This window comes from Opisthocomus hoazin, chromosome 3 (genome assembly GCF_030867145.1).
Source record: "Opisthocomus hoazin isolate bOpiHoa1 chromosome 3, bOpiHoa1.hap1, whole genome shotgun sequence".
NCBI lineage: Eukaryota > Metazoa > Chordata > Aves > Opisthocomiformes > Opisthocomidae > Opisthocomus > Opisthocomus hoazin.
This window is the reverse complement of record NC_134416.1, coordinates 106,965,858-106,984,524: the sequence shown is the minus strand read 5'-3', so window position 1 is coordinate 106,984,524 and position 18,667 is coordinate 106,965,858. Positions and strand designations below refer to the sequence as shown.

Here is an 18,667-nt window from a genome sequence, read left to right as displayed (position 1 = left end):
AGAGGAAAAGGGGTGATGAAGTGGGATTTAAGCTGCATTGCTGTTAAGGATTAAACAGAAAGGCATTTTAAAGCCATGTGTTGAAAGCCATCGAGTCAGAAGGTACAGGACATAATCCCCAAATTTTTCAAGCTACAGCAGGCTGTAGTCATCATTCTTACGAATTTAGAGGATCTATTATTTCTGCCTCCTAATTTGACATTTATATGAAAACAAAAATCCTGAGCACACCTGAAATTCCACCTGTTACGCAGTTGCTCACCTACACGTTTACAAAACCTGCCTTTTAGTGTGTCATTTTAACCTTTCAGCCTTCTTATGGAAAGCAAAAGAAAACTCAGAGATGTTACGATGTCAACGCAGTCTCCAGAGCACCCCTACATGAAACCCGGCACACCAGTCTCCCTTCAGCCTCAGAGGGCTATGAAGTGGAAGGTGATGCTTGGAAGGGAAAGCTGCTGTCCTGCAGGCTCTGAGCCTGCCAGGAGGGCTGCATCCAACACAGCCAGCAGCCTACGAGTCACGACACGAGGAAGAACTTCTTCACTCTGAGGGTGACGGAGCCCTGGCACAGGCTGCCCAGGGAGATGGTGAAGTCTCCTTCTCTGGAGATATTCAAGACTACTCAGCCCTAGTGAGGCCCCATCTGGAGTACTGTGTCCAGTTCTGGGCTCCCCAATTCAAGGAAGATGAGGAGCTACTGGAGAGAGTCCAGCGGAGCGCTATGAGGATGAGGAGGGGACTGGAGCATCTCTCCTACGAGGAGAGGCTGAGGGAGCTGGGCTTGTTCAGCCTGAAGAAGAGAAGGCTGAGAGGGGACCTCATAAATGCTTATAAATATCTGCAGGGTGTGGGTCAGGAGGACGGGGCCAGACTCTTTCCAGTGGTGCCCAGCGACAGGACAAGGGGCAACGGGCACAAACTGAAGCAGAGGAAGCTCCAGCTGAACCCGAGGAAGAACTTCTTCCCTCTGAGGGTGACGGAGCCCTGGCCCAGGCTGCCCAGGGAGGCTGTGGAGTCTCCTTCTCTGGAGATATTCAAGACCCGCCTGGACGTGGTCCTGTGCAGCCTGCTCTGGGTGACCCTGCTTGGGCAGGGGGTTGGACTGGGTGACCACAGAGGTCCCTTCCAACCCCCACCGTTCTGTAATTCTGTGATTCTGTGACACCCTCGCTACAGAGTTTTGGCAAGTATGAACGAAACCTGTGGATGCATTGTTTCGTTTTTCCAGTTAGATGTACACAAATTTAGGAACAGTTTCACACGGAGTCTCCATACCTCTCCTGGGGCTTTCATGATTGAAGAGGATGCCGTTCACAGCAAAAAGATTGTAGGCCTCTCTGAAGTTCACCACAATCCAGTAGGCATACAGTTTTGCTGCCCCTACAAAAACAATTTGAAAGCGTTACTTATACCCGCTGTGCTCACAGCTCAGACAGACACACACACATCATCTCGCACGCAGAGTGAAGTCCACATTTCAACAAGGGAGTGTGTTAGAATTTGATTCATTCTCTACTTCCGTCACATTTCCTACGGAAAAAAAATTCAGCCCAACAAAGAGCAGCCGAGAGGGAAAATACTCCTTTTCCGTGCAGCCTCTGAACTGGCCAGGAAGCATTAGGGCACTTTCTCACTCATTTTCTTACGCATACTCAAGCATAGCACTTTTTCTTTTCCAATATAATTAAGACAGACAGTGAGTGTGAAATATACCACTGTGGTGACCTCTGCTAATAAAAAAAAAAAATTGCTATGGAGGAATAAAAGGGAAAATCTGGTGCCTTAACACTCGATTTGAAACTTTATCACCAAAGTCCGCCGTGCACATTGGTTTAAGAAGGGTTTCAAATTTCATGCGACTTCATGAAGGAAAAAGTGAGCTCCCGGGAGCTTTTCATTTAGGCAAGAAAAATTATGAAACCTTATCACTTCAGCGGTATCTCACAACCCTTTGTGAAGGAAGAGCCACCCCTTCCCCTCCCTCTACAAGAGCTCTCTACCTCCGAGCTGAATGAACACGGTCTTGCGAAGTGAGATGCTAATTTCCAACCCCCGGGCAATGGCAGCAAATAGTTTTTATATAGTAATTCATACAGGTATGCCTCTCGACATGTCTAGTCACTTTAGCTCTATCGTCATTCTAATCTCACACCCAGATGACTTCAGCCCTGAGACATGAGCGGGGAGAGCAGACAGACAGACAGACACTACACACACACGCGTTGGCGATCCTCACCGTAAGGCGATCTTGGGTAAAAAGGGGTGGTCTCCTTCTGCGGGATTTCTTGCACTTTTCCATAAAGTTCACTGGTGGAGGCTTGGTAGAACTTCACAGAGTTGATAAGGCCACAGGTCTTAATAGCGTCTAGGAGCCGTAAAGTGCCAACCCCATCAACGTCAGCAGTGTATTCTGCTAGGTCGAAAGAAATCTTTGGGAGAGAAAGACATAAAAACATCAGTTTTACTAGGAGAACCAGAACAAGCCGTGATCATGTACAACCAAACAAAGTAATACATCGCATGTCACAGACCATCTAGACACTTCTGTACAGAGTAGATGCTCAGTTTACAAAAGTACCCTCAAAGGATTTCCAAGAATAAACAAGTAATTCCATAAATAGCAGAATCGAAAGACTGGAGTTCCCCGATCTCTCTCAGGATTATTTTCCCATGTGAAGTAAGGGGTAAGCCTCCCCTCAGTGAGAGCATTATCTCTCTCATCTCCACAGCTGCCAATTTTCACAATATTCATTTGGGCTTAATAACTTTGGCACACTTGAATTTGGTTAAAATTGTCCAAAATATATTTAAAAAAAAATATTAAGGTAGACGGACAGCATGACAGCATAAACATATATTAAGAAACCCCTCAAATTTTAAACAAGATCCAAAGTTTTGCAATTTAAACACACGTCAGAATGGAGAGAAGGCTAGAAATACCTGCTATCAAATGAGACTCCCAACCCTGTTTGACTAAGGCGTACCAGAGCTGTGGCTTTTGCACAGAGTTTAGGGGGATGAAGCAGCAAAGGGTGGTGGTGTCCAAAAGAAACCTGACAACTCCAGCTGATACGTCCTTCAGAGTACGATAATTTATTCATGCGCACTGCTGGGCCAAGGCTCCTTTTTTTCTCCTCGCTCCAGTAGTACTCAGTTATCTTTATGATGAGCTTGATGGTAGCATAGGCCTCAAGAGAGTACTTGAGTCTAAGCTTTCAGAGTGTTTAAAAAACATATTAATTCTATTCCTTATAATTACAGAAGAAAAATAAAAACTGGAAAAAGTAAGCTGAAGGTGTTGTGACCACCCCAATCTGCAGGCAGGAGAAAAAGTGCTCAGAAGGGAGCTCACTCTGCTCGTTTGGAGGGTACGGGCTGGTTGTTTGGATGTGCCAGCAGAGCTCCTGGACTCTGAAGAATTTTATCCCACCGGCATCCAGCCCAGAAGCACGTTCTTCCTTCCTTCTATATCCTCTCTCCAACCCAGGGATTTTGCTTCTGTATGCCAGTTTTTGAAAAAAAGGTTCCCTGTTTATACTGTCAGCGTTACAAAAAAAAGGAAGGGGAACAGACCTTTAGAGCAATCTCCTCCATCGCCCCGACCCGAGGAAGAGCTACTCTCCCTGTGTCCCCTCTAGCTGATGAGTGACTTTCAGGAACAAGCTCCAGAGTGATGGCAATGTTACTGTCTCCTTATATGATCTAGGCTAGAGGTCAGTGAGACACTACCAAAGTCTGAGAGTACAAATCTATCATCCCCCCCTTCATTAGTCTTCAGCCACAGGGTGACTACTAATGGAACAGAGGGTGAATGACCATAGCTGGCCAAGCTGAGCTGTCACAGTGAAATCGGTGGGAAACCTGTCACTTACCAGGTAACCTGTCACTTACCAGGTATTTTTTCAGGCTCTCTGCAGATTCAGATAGCCCTGTATTCATTTCTCCTGTTAAGCCACTTTCCCTATTCAGTAATCGCTAGAGGTTTAAGGCTTATTTACACAGCAGATGAAATAAAAATAACGAGATTAATTTGAACTTGCACTTCTGGTTAATTTAATACAGGTATGAAATAATCTAAATTGTGTTACTGTGCTCCAAGATAAAAATGTTCTCACACAGTTTTGATCTGAAATAGCTAATTGTATGAACACAAACAAACTTTTTTTTTTTTTAATAAAAGTAAAAAAAAGAAACCTGATACTTTGGCTTGTTAACCTGGTATGACCCAGACGAAATTTAGCACTGATCTACTGAGAAGTGCTGAGCATTTTTTGTTTTAATCCATCTGGCACAAAGATGACAGCCACTTAAGGTCTCTCAGCTTTACTGTCAGAGTAATTAATGGGAAAACATCTTAATGAATAGGTGATACAGTCAATAATGCACACAAATGATAATGAACATAAATTTGTATATTTATCATATGGCTAGCACCTTCACATATTCACAGTAACATCCCAGCTCTGTAAGTAAAGGCAAAAAACTTACTAATTGTAGCAGAACCAGGAAACTACCTATGTGAAAGTACTGTTTGCAACAAGTAACCTACCTAAAACATCATCCCAAAATGCAAATCTTTGCTTAAGCGTTCTACTCTGAGAGTAAACAGCACACATAACTGAGGTGGTCTCAAAGCAGAGATCCCAGATTATAAAAACGAGCCTGGGGCAGCAGTACCGGCGACCGCTCTCCCTGGCTGATGCAGAGACCAGTTTCACAAGAGATGCTTTTCCCTATTGCCTTATGAATGACCTCAGTCTTCACCTAGAAAAAGCACTCCCTGGGGTGTGAGGTAATTCCGCCTCCACGCTGGCCGGGTCTGAGCGTCCCCGAGCAGAAACCACCAGCTTTGTGCCTGATGGTGGTTTTGTAATGCGGACTGTTGTTCAGCAGGGACAGGACTCAGACCACTGAACTCATTTGGTTTTGGAGTGCAGGTTAGACTAGAATGGCACTCATGAAAATAAAACATGGTTTTATCCACTAAAACCTCCAACACCAAAAATGCTGGACTGTTAAGACACTGTGTGCGGTGTAGGGGCAGTGACATGGCAAATACAGACGAGTGCACATTGGATTTTTATTTGATTTTAATTCAAAGTTAACAACGTGAAGGAGTTTTATAAACTACTGGATTGATTAATTAGTTACAAATGAAGCAGGGCAGAGCAGGAAAAGATGCAGAGTTATCCATTACCACATTATTTCTCTCTCTTTGTACATGTTATTTTGTGCAAGACCAGCAGGAAGACTGGAGTAAAAAAAAGTAAAAATGCAGGGACCTCTTTAAGAGGGATGTGCAAGACAGAATTGAGATGCCTGGACAGAACAAGAAGAGACCAGGGTCTGAGTTACAGAAACCAAATATAGAATCAGATCCAAGAAATGTTACTCACAGAAATAATTGTTCCTGGCGCACTGAGCTCGGTGGGACAACCTGAGAGAGTAAAAACTTCAGGGAAATGATTGTAAAGGCAGGTGTACCAAGGCTAAAAACAAGCCACCCTTGCTGAAAGATTAAGCATTTGTCCAGCGAAAAAAGAGCTTAGGTAATACCTACAAATGAGAGTTTTCAAACAGCCTAATTCTCTACAACTCTTACGTGCCTGAATTAGGAAGCTTGTCCCCCTGTACACCAATAAAGACAGCAGTAAGTCAGAGTAGAAAGCCTAATGGAGATGCTCTTGATTGTGCTTTGGAGAAAGTATATACACACCAGTGTTTTAATTTAGCTATCTCAGATAGATGCTCCATCGAAACCTCAAAAATCCAAAACCATCGGTTACTGTCAACTGCATAAAGCAAGCCATGCAACTAACAACTTGTTCTGAAGACACCACCAGGAGTTTTTTGTAATTACTATAATTGGGCAAAGAAGCTTCTTTGTCTGGCAGAAACTTGAAACCTGAAAGTTTTCTCAAAGAGTACTGAAGGCACGGATCCAATACTTCTTTGCCCTCTTTGGACGGACTTTGTGACAAAGGGAGAGAGTGACATACCAACGAAACAGAGGTTGTCTACTTGGAATATGTCAGTCGGAGTGCCCTGGCACTCCCTCCCTGGTACAATGGGGACAGCGTGCTTTTGGAGGTGTCATAGTTGATATTTATCAATTATGATGTAGATATTGTGAGTGCACACATTTAAGATGTGTCTGTTCATTCAATAATTAGTGATAACAGGGCATCATTAGAAGTGGACAGAACATTAGGAAGACACTTGAATCCTTGGTTAAAAGTACTACAGTTCTAGGCTCTCAGCCCTGAATACCTTGCAGAACTGGCTCAAAGAATATTAAAAAGGAATCCTTATGTACGTGGGAATTTTTTATACTGAGTATATTCACTGCCCGATTCATTCCTAACATATTATATTTCAAATACATTCTCAGGCAAGTGTAAGTTTCCACAGCAAGGCTTACCCATAGGATGATAAAATTTTCTTGAGAAAAGCATAGTTCCGTTAGTTGTGTTCTGTGATTCCAGGAATGTCACAATACGAATACACCGAAGCACATTATGTCTCTTCTTTCACGCAGCTCCAAGAATGACAATGAGTTTTGTGAACTGGTTTCTACCTCTTGAATGTGAACTCTTCCCCTCCCTCCCCCATTTTTTTCTTTCTAATCATCAGATTCAATCTCTACAAGAGATCTGAATTTAATAGAGCTATGTTTTAAATATGATGTTTCCCAACTGATCATTCAAAACCAAGCTTAGCAAGGTCTTTAACAAGATTTAAAAGCTTACTGAAAACTATCTAAATGAAAACATATGGGTCTTGCCCTCCAACAGGAACACATTCCTATCACGTCTATGAGTACGATATACAAGCCTGCGGACTTAATAACACTTGCTTCTGACCAATGCATTGTCAACAGTGGTGATATTCTGAAAATAAGTATCAATTTAGCACACACACTAGTTTGGCTTTGAGAGACACTTCTCTGTTTTGTCGTTTAGAACAATCCAACAGATGAGCTGTAATCATGTTAACTATTAGCTTCCAATCAAACACAGCACATGCTAGCAGAATATGCCTCAATGCTCCACTGAAGGAACAGAAGTAACGATTTGAAATTTTGCCTCCTTGTATAGCCTTCTCCGTTCCAGAAGAAGGAATTTCTGGAAGGCTGATGTTAGAAGAGGGAAGCTTATGTGAAGCCCCAGGAGGAAATAGGGTAATAGAAATGTAAATGATTATTCTCTCACTGTAAAAGCAAAGGTGGCTAACCAAACTACAACATTAAAATATGCATCTTCACTCTCTTGAAAAAACTTACAGTGGATTCTTTAGATTTGTCAGAGTAGAAGATATGTGTCAGGTCTCTTTAAGGGCTGAGAAAGGTTTACAGGTGAGAAGCAAATCACAAAGCTGAAAAACTACTCAGAATGTTTCAAGTCTCACAAGTTTCACAGCGGTTACTTTTCTGTATTCTTTAAAATCAATTCTGTTTGCTTTGAATATTCAGTGTGCCTTCCACTGCCAACAAAAACCACTGGGATCACTTCTATCATCTCAGTAAACAAACTGCTCAACCCTTAGGAACAGGCATTTCAAGCATAACATTCCAGTTGCTAAATCTAATACAGACTACGGGCCAAGCATTCCTTTAAAGCCCTAACACACTGGGGAAAAAAAATCCTAGGGATTTTAGGAAATGTAAAGAATTTAGGGGAGTTGGGGGGTGTCAAGGGGATAGGGAAGAACCTATATATCTACAAAAACGTCAGGTAACCTTCTAGAAGAATATGACAACTCCACTTCCCCTCAACCCCTTAACTCATAATGAATGCTTAACACATTGCCCTCTCACCCAATAAAAGTAGTTGTTGAAAGATACCAAAATCCCCCAAACAACCATATATTTTTTATTATATAGAAAAATAATCAATTCAATAGCTCAGAACTGCTTAATATTAAGCAACACTCTTGATATCTTAAAGCTCTATTCAACTTCCCAGCTAAACAGAAGTTGACTGAAAAAATAACGACTGGAATTTTGGACAAAAGGAATATACCTTCTGTAGGTCTATCTTCTTTCCTATTTCTTTCCCTTTTCTCTCATCAATAACAGAGAGAAAAAAAGCACTTTGTATAAAATTAGAGTAATTGGACATGATTATAAGCAGAGAATTAGTAAGAAAAAGTTTTGTAAGTGGAAGCAGAAGTCTATATTTTTTCCTAAAATTCACGTTAACCCAAGCCATTCACAATACTGCTGTAGCAAGAGAGCTTGGACAGCTTTTCGAGTTATTCGTGATGCAAAGGAATAAGGAGTGCAGCTGATAAAAGACTTTCTTTTCTGCCAGTGCTTATGTGCAGGTCCCAGGGGCTGAGTTCCACTGCAGTTCCATCACGCTACGGATGGCAGGCCGAGTGACTGAAGAGACTTCTTGAAGTGGTTAGAAGTTTGGTTTTGACACGGGTGGGCCAGTATTTCACCTTTACCCCTAAGTGAGAATACCCAAACCAAAACGAAAAATAAGCTATTCGCTCTTTAGTGATCTTAAATGATCCCTCATGATCGCCATGTTCTATAACCTGTCATAAACCACAATAGACCCTGCCTCAGGGACCAACTCAGTCTTATACAAGTAACCCCAAAGCGGTTTTCCTTACACACAAAAAAAGAGGAGCTTGAAGGCAAACCTGTTCATTGCCCAAAACACACACACATGCCTTTGCACCCTCAAAAGGAGCACAAATGAGGGGTGAAGCGGAGCTGAGCTCATTCGTGGCTCCCCACTGTTCATTTCTCCAGGTATATCAAGACCTGGGAAATATACGTAGGGAAAAAAGGAGGTGGGATGAAGCAGAAGACTCACAACAAAAGTGTACTTCTAATTCTGAAAAGAAATTACTCAGGGCAACAACAACAGCAAAAATGTGCATCACCTTTCACTATGTCCCCAAGGGTCAGGCATCCAAAATCCTGAAAGAATCCAAAAGCAGCTACTACGTTTCAGCTCCATGAACACTAAAAAGCTCATGAACATCTAACTCATATTGCTATTGCCCACACGAGATGCAACAGGAGTGCTGCTAGAGTGCCTGAACTCCCCAGCTATCCTTCAGCTGAACTACTCTGCAGCAGAGCCTTGCCTTAGGGGCAGCAACTTTCACTGCGTAGCAGAATTACTCAAGGATTAGGGGCAAGCTGCCTCTAACATACTCCACAGTGTATGTCCATATGGCGGCAACGGATGGTTTGGCTGGGGTAAGTTTTCCCTATAACTCTCCTGCTTATTAATTTCAAGTTCTCGATGCAAACTCTCTGAACTAATCTTTAAAGAGAAATAGCTGGACATTATTAGATAGTTGGATTCAACAAGTGGGTCTCCAGAGTTCCCTGGCAAACTGCAGGCGGGGTTGTAAATCCAGCTCATGAGGTCATCATGTTCACCTTTGCCTTCAAAGCAGCCCACTGGTTGATGCCTGACCAGTTCAAAGGTATAGAAGAACCACCATTATTTTTTGAAGTTTGATGCCACAATCCTTAAATTGGAATATTCATTCCCTTTGAGGCCCATTTTAATAAAACAAAGTCTCCTATATCCTGTGCAGTTGTCTTGGCTGCTGACTATTGATTGAAAGGCGTGTTTTGGAACAGATCTCCAAATAGAGGTAATTTGTAAATTGTTTATTCTTCTGCTTATTGACTGGTTAATTTAGTGGATTAATTTAGCAGACTGGATTAAAAGAAAACTGCCCACAGACAGGTCAAAAGGCAGAAGATGCAATCTGAAACATGAAAAATTATAACTAAATACTAGGGGAAAAATGTCCACGACATGGGTAGTGCCACATTGAACCAGGTTGTGCAGAGAGGCTGTGGCATCTCCACCCTTGGAGATACTCAGAACTTAATTGGACACAGCCCTGAGCCACCTGGTGTAAGCTGGCTCTACTTTATGGAAAGAGTTGGTCCAGGCGACATTCAGAGACTGCTCCCAAACTAAATTATTATGCAATTTTAACCAGACAAGAGGATGGGATTACAGTATTGTGTTTCAACGTTCAGACACGTAGCACCATCCAATGAGTAGAAAGTGGACGTACAGTGTGCAAGAACGTGGCCCCATCTTGTAGAAAATCAGTGGGGGAGTGGAGAGTTGTTCACAGCAGCTTTTTGGAGGCACATAGTCCAACTTGTTATTCATCATATCTCCTCCACAAAAGAGCTTCAGATAGAGGAATGCTCAGATCTGATAGTAAAAAAAATACCTCAGTGGAGGAGGAGAAGGAGGAGGTGTATGACAGAGCATGAGATTCAGTATGGCCATAAACCTTTGTCACAAAAATGTAACCTCCCCATTAGTTTTGCTTATCTTCTCATCCATTTGTTATTAATTTGATGGAACTGGGGAGTTGTCAGGGTTATGTGATGCAAGGGATTTATCTTGCAGAACAATCTCCAACCCAGTGTTCAAAGTCTTCAGTTTCAAATTACGGAGGTTAGAAAAGAAGCTTTTAAACAAGAAGCGTTGATTCTTTATTCCTTTTCAGCACGATTTTGTTCAGGGATAGTTTCAACAATATGCATGTTTACCCAAGTTCTTAAGAGCAAGGTGCATGCAGCAAAGCCGGGATGGGCTTCGACATTTCAGATTTTGTAGCTTCAATGGCTAATGACAGTATAATACCCTAAAAGCTTTCTTACATACTGAAGTCCAGCTGTGCCAGAAGCTTTAAATGCTATTTAGTGGAAAGACAAAAAGGGGCAACTTGCAGAGTCACTAGAGAACATTCAAAGGGAGATGTAAAAAGATAGCCAATTCATTTCGCTTTATGTGTACCAGGGGAATAGAGAGCTATGAATAAAATGCATGCAGGGAATGCAGTCAGTTTGAAGGAAATAGCACCATTTTTACTCACTTCCACACATAAAGAAATGAATTTTAAACATACAGGTTATTTAAAATTCTAACCTGATAACTAGGTTGTAGTATTAATCTTTTTTTTTTTTTTACTTCTGATGCCTTTTTTAAAAAAAACTTTCCTTCTTGCTTCCCTGATGTTTTCAGAACACGTAGAAAGATGCACTACACAGCAGTGATAAAAACACCATCACAAGCAAAAAGAAAGAAAAAAGAAACAGACCCTATAAAAAACAACCACCCTTCACCACCTATCTGCTTTACGATTTTGATAGACTTTCAATGGATGGCAAGATAAATATTGAATTAAAGTAATAATTTACTCTGGCAGAGCTTGGTTGACAACAGTCTCTCCTCTCTTATCCTCCATGGCCAAGAAGTGTGCAAAATGTGACTTAACACAGCGGACTCTCCCACAGGTTGTCACGAGTCCTGTGTTGCCCAGAAGCTAGAATCACCCCAATGCTTTGCAAATGACGACTTTGTCTGACTCTCTTGTAAATTTTGCTGATGCATAAGGCAAAATCTCCCTAGGTTTATGCACCCCGCCAGAGAAAAATTGTATGTTTTCAGCATTTGTTATTTATTGCTAAGATTTATCGCCCAGCCTGCAATTCCTCATGCCAAGTGGCACTGTTTTAGCAAGCTTAGAAGCAGGGCAGACAACTGTTTCTCATGTACTCCCAAAGCACCAAAAATGCTCCTCCCTCCATGAGGAAACCAACTTAAAATAATATTTCATATATGGATTTTTGACAGATTTGAATACGGACTAGGGTCTTTTTTCCTTAAGGGCATCTAATCTGGAAACAAAATGTACTGAACAAATGCAGAACCTCTGTAGAATCGTTTTCCAAATTTTTCAAATTCAAGTAAGTACAAATTTAAAAGATATAAAATTATATATGTTTTTTTAACAAAACTATTTTTTTTGTTACCTCCTGCCCCCATCTACAGACAATTGTCTGACCGGTTCTCCAAGTTATATTTGTTATTATGTTGGGTTGGCGTTCTGTGCCATATCCAGCTAGTAACTGATGTAGCACAGCTCATGCAAAAAGATGAGAAAAAACACTGACCGCTGGTTAAGTCCTATAAGTCATTCTGACCAAGCTACACACGCTCTGAATGAAGCATCTATAGAGACACATACTCCACAAGAAAACCACTTTTTATAATGTTTAATAAAAGCTTTTACCTCTTACTCTATGGAAATCTCTGTAATTTTTCATTTCGTAAAATTAAAAGCATTTTCTCCTTCTCCCAACAACAAGAATTGCTACCTCCTTCCTTACAGCTAACTGGGGGTTGAGAGAGCTTCCCTACACAGGGATATTGCAAGAAAAAAAAAAAAATTAGATGAATGTGCATGTATTACTTGTTAATGGGATCACAGACCCAACTAGATGGACTGCCCATAAATATGCCTGACTCAGCCATTCGATCTAAAAGCTAAGGGTGCAGACAGGGCCAAGCCACTGCAAGCAAACAAGTCACTATTTCTCTATGGAGGCGAGGTAACGCTATCTGGAAGCGCTCTTCAACCACAGCAAATGCAAGATAAAGCAACTTACCTTAGCTCTCTTTTATCGTCAGCTACTCTAAAATCAAATCACTTCATTCATCACAGCCTAAGACACCTCAGCTCTGACCACACATTGCAGCTTGTTACGTCGTGGTGATTCGGTTGCAGCTGAGCTTTCAAAACTGGTAAGACTTCAGGGAGACAAATGAGAACGCAAAGTTTTGAGGAGATAAACAAGCATGTGCATACACACACGCACAGAAAAAAAATCACAGCTTCTTGTCTTGGGAACAATTCTCTGGGGAACATCCTCTGCCCTGACGTCCCCAGGGGAGTTCAGAGCTCGGAGCCCAGCACCTGCATCAGTGTGGCAAAGGAGATGCTAAGTACTCCATCTCAGCGGGCAAAAAACGTCTGCCCCTACTCAGGCACTCAGTTTATTCTTAAAATACTAAAGCCATGTTCTTCACGCAGATATCAACTTTAAAAGAAAATAATATATAACTACATCTTCTAAACAAGCACCATAACTTCAGACCTACTCCTGGTCCACTCTCCCCTCGGTAAGCCCATATTCTCCCCTCGTTCGCCACAGGCACTAATCACTTCGTATTCTTCACAATTCACCTCAAGGGACCTAGTTCTACTTTCTGGTTTGCCATAAAGCAACAAAAACTACACCAACTCCTCTTTAGCTAGAATGTTTTCAGCACACCTCATACTTCCACGTAATTAATTTCTGAGGCTTTTGTTCATTTTTACTACTTGTGCTTTAAGAATTAAATTGGGATGGCTAATTGCATGGGGCAGATTTGGATGGATACATAAGTACCAACAGAAGACAAGCTTCCACAGTCACCACCATCCCAGTTCCTGCTCCAGCACTCCAGCAGGAATGACTGGGAAAATTAATAAACATGCAACAGCATGTAAGAAATCAGTTGCCAGGGGGGAGTTCAGTTTTATTTTTTGAACAGGGCAAATAATTGCCTTTTCTTCTAATGCACAAGGTCATCATCTGTGAAATTTCACTCCAAAATCTTACTCAAAGGACAACAAGTCCAAAACCAGTCTATTTTTTTTCTCCACAAAACCAGAAGTATTCTTTTCCTTTTACTTGGTCTTGAGAACAGCTGACATTTAAAAACATTCTTTGAATAAATACAATAGACTGAGGTTCATACTTGCCCTGAAAGAAAACCACTGACTGCCTAAAATTTATTAAAATTACAACCAACAAACCAAAAAAACCCATCCCACCTTGAAATGCTCGAGTGGGTGAACTGTAGTAGATGAGCACCTTACCCGTAGTGCATGTACAGGCACTACATATGATTAATTTTAAAATCAGGGTATTAATAGCATCCACAAATACAATAGCTGACGATGAATTGTTGAGAATGATGTAATAAACCTGTAGAAACAGCTTTCAGTAAATTCACTGTAGTAATAACTAATTTTAACATTCCATTTCGGGCAAGACGGGGATAGCAATAATTACCTACCTCAAAGTGGACTGTGATAATTCTTCTTTGTGTGTAGGAAACTGTAGGGCTGGAATACACTACTACCACCACTGCTAGCACTCTGATTTTAATGTGTATATAATACTTAAGAAACCATGAGCCTTACATCTTCTCCAGTCACATCCTTCCAGGGAGAACACTGCTGTTTTCTATGTGACAGCGAGCACTCTGAACTCAGAGGTGATCCCCTGCATAAAATGTTCTACTTAATCAACTCCTCTGCCTCAGAAGGACGTGGGTGGTTAGCCAGAAAAAAACCTGTGGGATGAATCAAAACAATCCATGTGTCTCGACAGGTATGTGGGGGTAAGGAGGAAAAGGCCAAGGGGCAGAGAGCTTAAAGGGATGAGACCCTCTGGTTAAACTTTTTTTATTATTTTCCCCTTTTCTGAACGAACGGGATGATACTCTCAGAAGATAAATCAGTCTGTTAGAATTTCTGCTGGCATCCCCTTTGCCTTTACTTTATTCTTTTACTTTTTATTGACTACTAAAGCCTCTCCACTACAATTCTTAGAAAATAATGTATAGGCATTAATTTTAACAGGCTGCTTTGGCACTCATGAGGCATGGTGATCGTAAATCAGAACAGAACACTGAAATGGAGTTGTGTACTGTAACCCACAACACTAACCTCAGCCCTGTTTGTCGCTTATCTCTTGGGTTCCGACACAGAGAAACGGACTAGGAATAATCGCTGCTTTTCACTTGAACATTAAGGCAAACCATTCAGGATATGAGGATGTGGTAGTCAACTAATCACAGAATCACAGGATGGTCGGGGTTGGAAGGGACCTCTGTGGGTCACGCAGCCCAACCCCCTGCCCAAGCAGGGTCACCCAGAGCAGGCTGCACAGGACCTCGTCCAGGCGGGTCTTGAATATCTCCAGAGAAGGAGACTCCACAACCTCCCTGGGCAGCCTGGGCCAGGGCTCCGTCACCCTCAGAGGGAAGAAGTTCTTCCTCGGAGTTTCCCTTCTTGCACCCACGAACAAATCACAGAATCACAGAATCACAGAATAGTAGGGATTGGAAGGGACCTCTGTGGGTCATCTAGTCCAACCCTCCTGCCGAAGCAGGGTCACCTACAGCAGGCTGCACAGGATCTTGTCCAGGCGGGTCTTGAATATCTCCAGAGAAGGAGACTCCACAGCCTCCCTGGGCAGCCTGTTCCAGTGCTCCGTCACCCTCAGAGGGAAGAAGTTCCTCCTCATGTTCAGACGGAACTTCCTGTGCCTCAGTTTGTGCCCGTTGCCCCTTGTCCTGTCACTGGGCACCACTGAAAAGAGCTTGGCCCCATCCTCCTGACACCCACCCTGCAGATATTTGTAGGCATTTATAAGGTCCCCTCGCAGCCTTCTCTTCTCCAGGCTGAACAAGCCCAGTTCCCTCAACCTCTCCTGTATTACTGTATTACTTTAGTCCACCTGACTGTGCCCTAAGACAGCACTGAAGTTTTTGTCTCTTGTAGCACTACAAACCCCAAGAGACCACGTAGACACCTTCAGGACAGCGCTCCTCTTTGTCTGCACTAGTGTGGCATTCGATGTGCCAGTAAAATCCCCCTCAGAGCAGCTTTGAGTAAGACTTGGCTAGCGTACAAAAAGCTCCATCAGCTTTCAAAATGAATTTTGCAGCCTCAGGGTGAGGCATGTTGGAAAAGCAATGTGGAAGACGAGACCGAGTTGCCAAAATGTAGTGAACAAATCATTGGACACGATCAGTGGGAACATCACATTTCACAAATCAGGTGAAGTCTGTAAAATTGTGTATGGCTGCATTTTAGTTTTAAAAGAATGTATAGCTCAGGCAGAAGCCACGTCTCTATTGTATGCAAATATTTTATTTCAATTAGCACTTTTCAATCATGCTTTTTCTTTTCTGAATGACGCACAGATAGCTCAGTCAAGAAATGGCAGGATTACAAGCACATGCCAACAGGGTGTATTTATCTCACAGAGAGATAAATGTGGCAGGACACATGTAAACCTATCTCAGGATTTTTCAACTTCTCTCCCCTTCCAAACACATTTTCTCTACGTGCCTGCAAGCCACTATAGCACAGCATACTCAGTTTCTGTGCCCTTCCAAGCAGTCAGTATTCACAAGAATTTCGTCAAAAATAAGGAAATTGTGTTTCCAGAGCTTGCTGATCAGGCAGGGGAAAAAAAAACAAAAAAAAAAGACCAAATTCAGCCTACAAGCTTTATCACACCGTATTAATCACAGAATCACAGAATGGTCGGGGTTGGAAGGGACCTCTGTGGGTCATCTAGTCCAACCCCCCCGCCGAAGCAGGGTCACCTACAGCAGGCTGTAGAGGACCTTGTCCAGGCAGGTCTGGAATATCTCCAGAGAAGGAGACTCCACAACCTCCCTGGGCAGCCTGGGCCAGGGCTCCGTCACCCTCAGAGGGAAGAAGCTCTTCCTCACATTCAGCTGGAGCTTCCTCTGCTTCAGTTTGTGCCCATTGCCCCTTGTCCTGTCGTTGGGCACCACTGGAAAGAGCTTGGCCCCATCCTCCTGACACCCACCCTGCAGATATTTGTAAGCATTTCTAAGGTCCCCTCGCAGCCTTCTCTTCTTCAGGCTGAACAAGCCCAGCTCCCTCAGCCTCTCCTCGTAGGAGAGATGCTCCAGTCCCCTCACTATCCTTATAGCCCTCCGCTGGGCTCTCTCCAGTAGCTCTTCATCTTTCTTGAACTGGGGAGCCCAGAACTGGACAGAGTACTCCAGATGAGGCAAAAGAAGCCAAAGAAGGGTTCATAATACTAACGTGCCCACAAACGCACATATGAGAAGGGGGAATCTTTAGAACTCCTACACGCCCTGCTGCACAAGTCCTTATGAGCTTTGATCGTCTCTGAGGGAGACGTGTGAATAGCCGTGAAGTACGGCTGGATGAAAAAATGCTGCAAGTCAGGATCCGTGATTGCACACGACACTGACATAAGCTAAGAACACTATGTCTCGTGGACACCGTAGGAGTTTGAGCTCATTTCCAAAGTGCTGACCCCAAGCTGCTCTGGGGCTCCGAGCATCCTCACCTGGGAGACAGGAAGTTTTGTCAAGGAACTGCAAGAACATGGGGAGAAAAATACTGGTGCCACCTGTTAGCCAGAAAAGCCGAGAACACTGCTAAAGTGTCATATGGAGTTTGGAAATATTAATTAATTTTGGATCCTGCATCACTAGTGTATAACATAGGAGCTGTGCTGGGAAGGCTGAGAAATGTAAGTCAATGTTGATGAAGAATTCTATGATTGGTAAAAAATTAAAAAGCTTTGGCGTGAAAGCAAAACCTCAGCAAGTGCTTCACTTACCACTCCTATAGATTTTAACACCTCTCATGTTGCAAGAGTGCTCTCTCCACACACCAATTTAAGTAGATGTTAACTGCAGTTGCATCTGAAAATATGTATTTTTAATACCGGTTAGGTTCTAGGCAGTAATTCCTTTCTCAGAAACTGAAAGATTTAAATGAAGTCATCGTTGCCAAGTGCGCTATTCAGCCATATATCATGTTCTCAGAAGTACAAAGAGTACTCCAGGGTGAAGGGTTTTTAGGATAATGTATGATTTCTGCATTAAATACAGAACCGCCATTATATAATTTTAGCATCTTGCCAACTTATTTTTTTTTATTTTAAGCAGAAGGAGGAGGGAGGAATAAGGGGGTTGAATGGAACTAGAACAGTACTGTTTGTACCCTGGTGAATATTAGGGAAATGATAAACAATCCCTAAGCACACAGGCTGATTTATGTAATTAAAAAAAAAAAAACAAACGATGGGGTGGAGCCTTCGTGTGAAAATCCCATCCTTGGACAGCTACAAGGTATGAAATGCACCCAAGTGCCTCAGATCCCTCAGGGCTGCAATCGTCTCATGAAAACCACACCCTGAAGAACTGTCTCCTCGGCTCGTGTTGGGTGGCAGGAAAAGGAAAGGGGAAGAGGTGTATTTCTGATTAGGAAAACCAGAAGACTGACAGTTTACGTTAGTGAATCCTTTAAGCTCAAACTGTTAAGAGTTCTCATGTTTTCCTAATTAACAGTATGCGTAAAAAGAAGTCATGTCTCATGTCAGTATGATAAAGGAAAAAACAGAGATTAAGAAAAGCCATTAAGACAAACACAAGTCAAAAAAAGCCACACATATACATAAATCAAACTTGTCAGTAGCTCCCAGTTAATATAGTCATGGGATTAACAAACACAACAAATAAAATGAGATCAAACCTCATGCTGCAAAGGCTATTAATCAGAAACATCAGATAAACTGTGCTATCCTTAAATCTGCAACATCGTTTAACAATCCTACCTCCACACAACAACTGCACGGGGGGTTTTTTGTGCTTGTATTGCTAAAAGATATCATTAGAGAGCACTGAAGTTTCATACTCTCTGCATTCTCTTGTGAAAGCCTGATCTCTTCGTAAAAAACCGAAGTGGGTAATGCTAGGAAGTGTTTTATTAAAAAAAAGTGAGAATCAAACGATTTTAAATTTCTGAGCTATACTGATAATACTCAATTTCAGGTAAGCAGACTTTAATATATATGCAATTCAAATTAATTAGTATTTACTTATCTCTTCAATGTATGGAACTGCAGACGGAGACACATTTTTTCGTGCTATAAGCTGCCAAATTTATGGAGAAAACAGCTATTATGCTAGTCAAGTATGGCAATGTGTCAGTCTAATAGCATATTTACAGGGAATTTTTAGCCTGC

The 18,667-nt window shown here is 42.2% G+C and overlaps 1 protein-coding gene across 2 annotated transcripts in view; it reads right to left on the bottom strand.

The window, feature by feature from the left end:
* The window catches only part of GMDS (GDP-mannose 4,6-dehydratase), a 433,606-nt gene that overhangs the window by 258,782 nt on the left and 156,157 nt on the right, over positions 1–18,667 (bottom strand). For both annotated transcript variants that reach the window (XM_075417177.1, XM_075417178.1), the window contains 2 exons: positions 2,240–2,432; positions 1,279–1,383 (listed from right to left, as the gene is read on the bottom strand). In XM_075417177.1, the coding sequence (XP_075273292.1) occupies positions 1,279–1,383; positions 2,240–2,432 (298 nt within the window). The remainder of the gene's footprint in view (positions 1–1,278; positions 1,384–2,239; positions 2,433–18,667) is intronic.